The following is a 10,796-nucleotide window of genomic DNA, read 5'->3' on the forward strand; positions in this document are numbered from 1 at the left end:
ATTAATACTTTAAAATTTTTAAAAGGGGAAAACAAATGTAGTACTAGTAAAGAAGGGAAATGAGTAAAATCCGAAAAACATTAGAAAGATAAGGGATGACCTAAGGAGGTCGGTCTAAGTGTAGTAGCGTCGTAAGTTGGCGACGTTCCATGTCCTCGGGATTTCGTCGCCGTTGAGTCGTTCGAGCTTGTATGCTCCCTTTCCGATTGTGACTTTGATTCTGTATGGTCCTTTCCAGTTGGGGGTGAGTTTTCTTTCCCCTGGGGTTGGGGTTCCGATGTCATTTCGCTGTAGGACGAGGTCGTCGGGTGCGAATTCTCGTCGGATGACGCCGTGGTTGTACCTTAGGCTGATTCTTTGTTTTAGGGCTAGTTCTATGACATGGGCTATGCTTCTCTCTTCGTCGATGAGGTTTCATTCTGCTTCCTCGTCGTTACCTACGACCGTTCTTCTTGGGCTTGCGTCTCTTATCTCCACCGGGATGACGGCCTCCACGCCGTATGTTAATCGGAAAGGGGTTTCCCCCGTGGTCGTTTGGGGGGTTGTTCGATATGACCATAAGACTGATCCGAGTTCGTCGGCCCATAGTCCCTTGGCCTTGTCGAGCCACTTCTTGAGTCCTTTGACGATTATTTTTTTTGCGGATTCTACCTGCCCGTTTATTTGGGGGTGCTCTACCGAACTGAAACGGTGGGATACGTGTAGCCCTTCTAGGAATTCTCTGAATTTTCTATCGGTGAACTGGGTTCCATTGTCCGAGATGACGACCTCGGGGATTCCAAACCGGGTTATGATCTGTCGCCAGAGGAATTTTTGGCATTGGGTTGTCGTGATGGAGGCCAGGGGTTTGGCCTCGATCCATTTAGTGTAATAGTCTATGGCGACAATGAGATACCGGAGTTGGTCGGGTGCCGTAGGAAAGGGCCCGACGAGGTCGATTCTCCAGGTACCGAATGGCCGTTCTGCTGATATAATGCTGAGCTGGTACGGGGCGGCTTGGTGGATGTTGGCGTGCTTTTGGCATTTGTCGCAGTTCTTTACTAGCTGTATGGATTTCCGAATGATCATGGGCCAGAAGTATCTGGCCCTGATGATTTTCTGGGCCAGGGATTTACCCCCGATATGGTGGCCGTAACAGTTGATGAGTATTTTGGTGAAAAATAAATTTCTCCCAAAACACACCAATCTAACCGGCAAGTGCACCGGGTCGCATCAAGTAATAAAAACTCACGGGAGTGAGGTCGATCCCACAGGGATTGAAGGATTGAGCAATTTTAGCTTAGTGGTTGATTTAGTCAAGCGAATCGAGTGTTGGTTGGGTGATTTGTGATTTGCAGAATGTAAATTGCATGAAAGTAAAGAGAGCAGGAATTTAAATTGCTGAATCTTAAGGAACAAGAATTTAAATGGCAGAAACTTAGAGTGCAAGAAATGTAAATTGCGGAATCTTAAAGTGCAAGAAATGTAAATTGCTTGAAATGTAAAGGGGATTGGGGAGTGGATTTGTAGAATTTAAACAAGGAAAAGTTAAATTGCATCAAACAAAAGAGAAAAAGGGAATGGGGATTGAAACGGATCTTGAAGCAGTAAAGTAAATGAACATAGAAAGGAAAGAAACAGAATGTAAATTGGGGATTTGGATCTCAGGACCCAGAGACTAGAAAACCAAGTCTAGATCTCAATGCCTTCCTAGATCCAACAAGAACAATTGCAAGGGAATTGTAAATTGCAAAGAGAATAGATGAAGAGCAATTAACCGGAAATGAAATTCAATTAACAGTAAAGGAACGGAGAGATCCAAGATTGAGATTGAAACAGAATTTCTTCAATTCTCCAATCCAAGATCCAAGACAAGTGTAAATGAAATTGAAAGCAATGAAAACAAAGAAATTAAAATTCACTCAATAACAAAAGCTCTCCGAAAACTATTATGAAAATTCCAAAAAGAAAGCTCCCCGAAGAACTTGAATTCTATCCTATTTATACACTTTCTTCAAATGATCTTCAAGCCTTGAGTTCCTTGAGTGCTCTTGGTAGAATTGGGTTGAAAGAGGCCTTGGTTGATTGCTCTTGAAGTTTGAAGAAGAACCAAAGTGAACCAATTGAACCGGGTTGGAGTTTTGCAAAAGTTGGAGTAAAAGTTTGAGCCAAAGTTAGGGGCTTTTCATATCAGCTAGCACAATTTACTTCATCAAGGCTATGCTCAAAATCATGAGATATTCATTCTTTCATAATATGCAACAAATATAGCATAAAACCTCATGAAATGGCATGAATTCATATATGGTTGATTCAATCAAGGGAAACATGAAAATCTACTCAATTAGCTTGCTTGTAGCTCAAGAAAGTGCATAATTCTAATGAAAACAAGAGAAAAAGACTAGCTAAAATAGGCTAGGATGACTTGTCATCAACAGTCTTCATGGATTTCGCGGAGTATGTACTCCGTGTCCCCGGGCTCGATGTATTTGAGAAGGGGTTATGAGAATCCGCGCTTGTATAGTTGTCCTGCAATGACCATGTAGTTGGTGGCTTCCCTTTTTGTCCGTTTTTCTTCCTTGGGGTCTTTTGGCAGTGTTCCGTTGAGGAGGTATTGTAGGATAGGGTAGGTCCATGACTCTTGGCTAGAGTGTGTCAGGTAAGTGTTAGTTGTGGTTGATATGGATGGCGACTTAACGACTTCCTGAATTAGCGACTTGTTGCCGTGTCCTGGTTTGGTGCTGGCTAGTTTAGAGAGGATGTCTGCCCTGGCATTTCGTTCTCTAGGAACGTGCTATATGGTTACACGATCGAATCCTTCTTTCAGCTCGTTTACCTTGGCAAGGTATTGTTGGAGTAGGGGATCTCGCGTTTGGTAGTCTCCGTTAATATGGGAACTGACTACCTGGGAATCGGTATTTACTTCCAGGACTTTTGCTCCGACTTCCTTAGCTAGGGCTAGGCCTGCTAAGAGGGCCTCATATTCTGCTTGATTATTTAAAACTGGGAACTTGTATCATACTGACTGTTCGATTACGAGTCCGTTTTGACTTTTGAGTATGACTCCGGCACCTTCGGAGGTGAGGTTTGATGAGTCGTCGACGTGTAGCTTCCATGACTCGGGGGTGGGGTTTCCTAGCATCATCTCGGTGATGAAATCGGTCATGGCTTGTGCTTTGATTGCATTTCGGGGTTCGAACTTGATTTGGAACTGGGACAGCTCGATGGACCATGCTAGCATTCTTCCCGCTAGGTCGGGTTTTTGTAGTACCTGTTTGACCGCTTGGTTGGTTCGGACTGTCACGGGGCGGGCCTGAAAATATTGTCGCAAGCGCCGAGAGGACGTGAGGAGCGCGAAAGCGAGTTTTTCTAGGCGTGAGTAGCGGGTTTCTGTGTCTTGTAGGACTTTGCTTATGAAGTATATGGGTTTTTGTTCTCTCTGCTCATTTTCGCGGATGAGTGCTGCTGCAAATGCCTCTTCCGTTATGGAGAGGTATAGGTAGAGGGTTTCCTCTGTTTGGGGTTTAGCGAGAACTGGTGGTTCCGCTAGGACTCTTTTGAAGTGTTGAAAAGCTTCTTCGCATTTTGCTTCCCATTTGAAGGGGGCTCCTTTCTTCATCAGTTTGAAGAAGGGGATTGCTTTTTGTGCCGATGCTCCGAGGAAGCGGGATAGCGCTGTGAGCCGGCCGGTGAGCTTTTGGATGTCGTTGAGGTATTTTGGGCTTGTCATGTCAAGGATGGCACAACATTTCTTTGGGTTAGCTTCGACTCCACGTTGCGTGATCATGAAGCCGAGGAACTTTCCTGCCTCCATTTCGAAGGCACATTTTGTCGGGTTGAGTCGCATTCGGTGCTTTTGTAAGGTGTTCATTATGAGCCTGAGGTCGCTGATGAGTTGTTCGCCGGATTCGGTTTTGGCGAGCATGTCGTCTATATAGACTTCTAATTTGGTCCCGGACAGATTTTGGAATATCTTATTAACGAGCCTTTGGTAGGTTGCTCCGACATTCTTTAGGCCGAAAGGCATGACTGTGTAGCAGTACATCCCGTCGGGGGTGATGAACGCTGTTTTTTTCTCGTCGGGTCGGTGCATTGGTATTTGATTGTGGCCGGAGTATGCGTCCAGAAAGCTGAGGTATCGATGACCGGATGCAGCATCTACCAATCCATCGATGTTGGGTAGGGGAAAGGCGTCTTTTGGACAGGCTTTGTTAAGGTCCGTGTAATCGACGCACATTCGCCACTTCCCGTTGGTCTTCTTTACTAGTACGACGTTTGCCAACCACGTCGTGTAAGGTAGTTCTCTGATGAATTTTGCTTCTAGTAGGGCTTTTACTTGTCTTTTGACCTCAGCTGCCCGATCTGGGGACATTTTTCGTCTTCTTTGTGCCATGGGTTTGGCTTTGGGATCTATGGCCAATAGGTGGGACATTAGGTCGGGGTCTATCCCGGGCATGTCGGTTGGTGTGAAAGCGAACAAGTCTTTGTTCTGTTTCAAAAATTGGGAAAGGTCTTCTTTAAGGTCGTATGGGAGGTTCCAGTTCTCTGATGAAATTTGCTTCGAGTAAGGCCTTTACTTGTCTTTTGACCTTGGCTGCCCGGTCTTGGGACATTTTTCATCTTCTTTGTGCCACGGGTTTGGCTTTGGGATCTACGGCCAGCCGGTGGGACATTAGGTCGAGGTCTATCCCGGGCATGTCGACTGGTGTGAAAGCGAACAAGTCTCTGTTTTGTTTCAAGAATTGAGAAAGGTCCTCTTTAAGGTCGTATGGGAGGTTCCTGTTGATGAAAGTGTATTCCTCTTTGGTTCGTCCTACTTGTAGTTTTTCCATGTCACCTTCTGGTTCTGGCATGGGCTGGCCATCTTGTCAGGCATCCAAGTTGGCTAGGAATATCCCAGCCGCATCGCGAGACTTCTTCCATAAAGCTAGGCTGGTGTTGTCGCATTTTGTTGTGACCTCGCGGTCTCCATGGATAGTGCCGATGGAGCCGTCTTCCGTTATGAATTTCATAAGGAGGTATTTAGTAAAAATGATGGCAGAGAAGTCATTGATTGTTTTTCTTTCGAGGATGATGTTGTAGGCGGTGGAATCTTTTAGGACCACAAATTTGGACAGAATTGTCTTCCTTTGGTTGCTTGTCCCTATGGTGAGGAATGAGTGAATACCTGGGCGGACCTGGGTCCTCTTATTTATAGGTGGTGACGGTTATCTTATCTTATCAAATAAGATAGACGTTTGAATTCGAAAGTTGGTTGGGGGCTCTAGTTGGGCCGGTTCCAAGCCTTCTAGAGGGTTTTGTCGGTCCAGACCCGAGTAGCCGTGTTTGGGTTTTACCCCGAGTCAGGGATCCGTGGGCTGGATCCGTAACACCATGTAAAATATGTGTTTTCTTGATGTTCTTCCTTAGGAATCATGCTTAACTTGACTTGAGGGCCAAGAAACATTAATTTCCAGCAACTCTAAGGTGAGAAATCCCTTCCTAACATGCTGAGTGAGATTTGGTCAGTTGAGAGTTTTTGGATTTAAAGTTGTTCTTGATGTGATTTAGGAGGAAAAGTGCTTAAGGACCACCTAAGGACATAACCGAATTAGGAGCAACAAAACCAGGTAGGGTTTGACAAAATTAATCTTAATTGATTGTGTTTGAGTTGTGTGATTATGATATGGTTTGGCTGTGCTTGAAATTGATGGTTTATATGAGTGATTCTTGTTAAAATTTTGTTGAAAATTTGATGATATTCAAGCTATGAATGCATGTTCTTCATGGCTGCTGGAAAAATGAAACCCTAGGCCCTAAATTAGGGTTCAATTTGTGTTAAAATCATGTATAAAATATGGGGTTTTAGTGGCTGAGAATTTATTATGAATTTTGGTAAAAATCGGTTGTTGAAAAGACTGAAAAACGGGTGAAAACAAAGAAAGAATCTGAAGAATTTACGAAGAACATGAAGAACACTTTAAGTGTGGTGAAGAACAATGAAGAACAGGCTTTAGATCTTAAAAATGGTAAGGAAGTAAAAATTTTGGTGTTTGGGGGGTTATTTTGTAATTTCTGAAAGTTAGGGTGGTTAAAGTAGAAATATTAAAAGTTACGAGTGGTAAAAAGTGAATTTTAAAGGTTAAAAGTTAAAGTAGGGTAATTTTCAAAAATTTAATGATAAAATAATAAATAATAATAATATATTAAATAATAATATTTAATTAAAAATAATATTTTAATAAAAATAATAAAATAATGCGAAAAAGGCAGTTTTCTGTAAAAGCTTTAGAAAGACAACTTTAAGTGCAGAATCTCATAATTACCTTCATAAAACACTTAGGGAGTGGTAATAACATGTTAGTGAGGCAAAGATAAAGGAAAGATAAAAAGTTAAAGAAGAGATAAAAATCGAAGAAAAAGTCTGTAAAATTTTAATAACAGAAAAACAGACAGAGTTTAGTGAACGAACTAGGGCAACATAGTTAGTCCTTGAGTTGCGCATAGGGTTAGGTATTATATGAAAAGTTAAATTGTTTCAGACTTTCAGTATAGACTTAATGAACCTATACTTGGGACAGACTAACTATTCATACCGAAATTTACATAAGCTTTAAATACATATGTTAAGCAGAGAAATCATAGCAGAGTAAAGTAAAGAGGTAAAGAAAAAAAGAGTAATATAGATACAGAGAACAGAGTAATCAAAACAGAGTAAAGAGACTAAGAGAAAAGAGTAAGCAAAGCAGAGTAAAGCGACTAAGAGAAAAGAGTAATTAGAGCAGAGTAAAGAGACAAAGATAAAAGAGCAGCATAACCCACGAACTGATAATCATTGATTACGGGAATAACCCACGAATTGATAATAATTGATTACGGGAATAACTCACGAACTGTTGTATGTTGATCTCGGGTATAACCCACGAACTGAAGATTACTGTATTGTTGAGTATTGATCTCGGGTATAGCCCACGAACTGAGGATCGTGTTTGTTGTTGTATGTTGATCTCAGGGAAACCCATGAATTAAGGATCATTGTTTTGTTTGTGAATTGATCTCGGGGAAACCCACGAATTGAGGATCGTTGTTTTGTTTGTGTTGATCTCGGGGATGCCCACAAACTGAAGATCATTGTTTCCCCTTGTGCGTATATTAAGGGGTCGAGCCTTGCGCCGACTGCTGGTAGTCACGAAGGAGTGGTATTCTTAACCACCAACATGTATGCACTAAGGACACAAAGGGAAACCATATCTGGGACTTGTTCCTAGGTAATGTCGGGATGTAGGGTGTAAACCGACACGTGAGCTCATGGCCTGCATAGGACAGACATGTATCATACTTGGTTGTGCATTTCTTCTGTTATGATTGTTGTATCAATGTATGCTCTATTTGTTTGTATTATATTCCTTGTATTTGCATTTTATTTTCTTGTATTCTTTTGTTTGTGTTCTGCTTTCACTATTTTCTCTATTTATCTGTCTTCTATTTATTGCTTCTCGGTATTCTGCTATTTGTCTGCTAAACAACACGAAATTAATGAACGTAACTAATAACACCGGTCCTACTAAGAACTCCCCAGTTTTTACCCCTTCTCTCCCCCTTCCCCTTCAGATGGAAGCATGAGTACCCTTTCGTAGCTCACTGATGACCGTTCGCAAGAAGGATTCCGCTCTAGGTAGTCTTCTGAGTCTAGGGTGAACCTTGTTTTCTGTTTATATGTTTATACTGTGAGACCAGCCAATGTTTGCATCCCGTTTGTACGTGAACTTTAACCTAAATCCTGTGTACGAGACTCTTGTTATGTGGCTACTTGATGAGGTACCAGAGAGACGTCATATGCCAATGTCTGATCGTACAGAGGAGTAACAGATGATGTTCTACCTTTTGATGAAGTTCCACCTGACTTGAGTTTGAAAACTTAGAACGTACTTTCCCTCGCTTTAGTATTTTAAAGGGACTAGGTAAGTATAGGGTCTAGGCTAGCCTGGGCGCCAGCTTAGGGACTTCTTGAACAGGTCAGGGCCTGGGATGTTGTATGTATATATATGTATATAGTTATTATCTAGTTATATCTAGGGGCGTTCTAACTAAAAGTCTTTACCTAAATAAAGGCTGGATCACTGAATGTTATTAACTGCTTGTGATGTATTTATGTGTGGTTGTTTATAATTGTTTTATCTGTTATCAGTTGTGGAATGATTATGAATGATTTCGTCTATTAATCCAGACGTTTTCAAAAAAAAAATACCTCGCAAATTAACTACGTTTTTAACAACGAATCAGGCTCATATGATAAATAATAGATGATAATTAGGAAGACAAATTGTTAGCGCTTAGTTTCCGATATGATCTAGACATATTGAAAATTGGGTCATTATAGAAACCGACCAGGTCTCCCCCTATTGACTAGAGTATGTTGTGCTGAGCTTCATCTTTTGGAATGTTGAGTAGAACAGAATGTCGGCACTGCTCCCGGGATCTAGGAGTACTTTCCTTACCAATATATCTCCCAATTGAAGAGTGATGACCACAGGATCAACTAAGTTCTGGATGCTGGAATCAAAGTTTGCGTGTGTAAAAGTTACTTGCGGGAGTTGGTTTGCGATTTCAATCTCACGTTGTGGTCCATCCACCGAGCATATTGCTCAGAATGCTCTTTTTCTGGCCAAATTTGAGTATCCTTCACTGGCGTATCCCCCTGAAATACAATTAATTATACCTCGTGGCTTTTCGTATTGGCTTGAGGATACCTTCTCTTTTCCTCGGTTTAGTTGCTCGGACGAGTCGTTTGTTATGGAAGGTGGAGTACGTTTTTGGATGTGACCTCCAATATACTTGTCAAGGTGTCCTTGCCGGGCTAGCCGCTCCAAGAGGTCCTTTGCGACCACACAGTCGTCAGTGGTGTGGCCGTGCTTTTGGTGGAAAGCACAATATTTGGACTTGTCCATATTCTTGGTATCTTGATAGGTACCAGCCTTCCTTGGTGGCTTAATTAGCTTTGAATTTAAAATTTCTTTGATTATGTTCTCTCTCTTAGTGTTGAACTGCGTATAAGAATCAAATCGAGGAGTTAGTTTAAAATTTTTCTTATTGCTCGGAGCCTTATCTTCGCCTCGGTAATATGTTTTCTCGGACTTCCGAGCTTGTCTGAGCTCCTCGATATCAATTTGGCCCTTGGCTTTCTCGCGAAACTCGGCAAGGGTCTTCGGCTTGGCCACCGCGATGGTTTCTTGGAACTTTCCAGGTCGGAGTCCGCTTTTGATTGCATGCAGATGGACCTCGAGGTGGAGGTCGGGTATACTGATGGTGACTTTCATGAAGCCGGTCATATAGTCCTTCAAACTTTCATTTGGTCCCTGCTTGATTGTATTCAGATAATCCGAGTCGTGCAGATAAATTGCAGATCCAGCGAAGTGTTCTTCAAATAGCTTGGCCAGCTGCTGAAATCATGAGATAGAACCTGCAGGCAAAGCACACAACCAATCAATTGCAAGACCGTCTAAATAATTCGAAAAACAACGGCATAAAACAGTATCTGAGGCACCGTTAACGATCATTATTGATCGGAATTTTTTGAGAAATGTCTTCGGGTCTCCGAGCCCATCATAAGGTGTGAGGGTTAGTGGCAGGGTGAATCTTCTTGGTAGCTCGAAGTTCATTATTTCTGGCGTGAAGGGTCCCACGGGCTCATCGGGCTCCTCGTTTTCGTCTTCAGGCTGGGCTCCCTCAACTCGGATGGTCTCCGAGACGTGGGAAGGGTCGAAATGATGCTCATTATCTTCTGGTTGATGTTAGTGATCGTTGTTGTTTTGATCCGGGCATTGTTCAGCTCGGCGATTTTGGCAGCCATTCTTTGATTTTCTTCTACCATACACTAATTGGCTTGCTGTAGCTCGGTTACCATCCTCAGAAGTTCGGATGGGGAAGGGGGTGGTACGTCAGCCATGGATGCGAGAGAAAGTAATGGGACCAACAGAAAATATCTATTTCCTTGGCCCACGATGGGCGCCAATTGTTCTTGCCTGCGAAATAGATCAGCCTCTAGTGATAGATGACTACCGAACTATGTCCTCGGAGGCTGATCGTCCAATCCTTGAGTCCGAGCTCTTCTTTCTGGTGTGACGCGAGAATATGAATGTCGGAAAAAAGAAGGGAGTGTACCTACAAAGGCACTCCAAAGCTTAAGTCAGTATAGTGTATTATTATCTCTTATCCAAGAAAAAATGTCTTACCTTTCTTTATATGATGGGTTTCTCGTCCTTTACGCTTTTGGTGATAACGTCGGTTTTGAAATGATGAACAACGTAACTGACAATTTCACCGTTTGGATGTCGGTTATGACAAGAAAATAAACGAAACCGAGTTATGACTCATAAAAGCCGAGTTATAACGGGTGATACTGAGTTATAGCTCGTATTGATGATGATCATAATACCGAGTTATAGCTCGTATTGATAATGGTCATATCAGATATAATAAAAATAAAATATCCTATAATTAATATTTAGATATACTAATTAATATAATTGATCCTAATTATACTCTAACACCAAAAAAATTTTTTCAAAGAAAGTGGTATATACTTAGACACGGTGTCAATGATTCCTTATAGCAACAAGACACGGTATCGGTCTCCGAGGTAACTTAGAAAATTCATAGAAATGGAATGCTTAATTGGCTTTGCTCTAACTCATTTTTTAATTCTTTCTTGCAAGTGGTGTTGTTTCCGTTCACCAATTGATACTACTAGTCTTTGTGGAAACTTACTATATAAAACTAAGAGCATTTTAGCACCAGATTTTTGTATGTATATCAAGGTAACATATTATATTATTATT

General features: G+C 41.8%; 2 protein-coding genes across 2 annotated transcripts; both read right to left on the reverse strand.

Moving 5' to 3' along the window:
- On the reverse strand, positions 415–1,068 carry LOC107626643 (uncharacterized protein K02A2.6-like). Its single transcript, XM_016329537.1, has one exon. It carries the CDS (start codon positions 1,066–1,068, stop codon positions 415–417), a length of 654 nt encoding a protein of 217 aa, XP_016185023.1.
- Positions 8,285–9,904, reverse strand: LOC107626644. The gene is made up of 3 exons (XM_016329538.1): positions 9,860–9,904; positions 8,709–9,398; positions 8,285–8,308 (listed from the first exon to the last, which is right to left on the reverse strand). The coding sequence occupies exons 1-3, from the start codon at positions 9,902–9,904 to the stop codon at positions 8,285–8,287; spliced, it is 759 nt and encodes a 252-aa protein (XP_016185024.1).

Source organism: Arachis ipaensis, chromosome B02 (assembly GCF_000816755.2).
Source record: "Arachis ipaensis cultivar K30076 chromosome B02, Araip1.1, whole genome shotgun sequence".
NCBI lineage: Eukaryota > Viridiplantae > Streptophyta > Magnoliopsida > Fabales > Fabaceae > Arachis > Arachis ipaensis.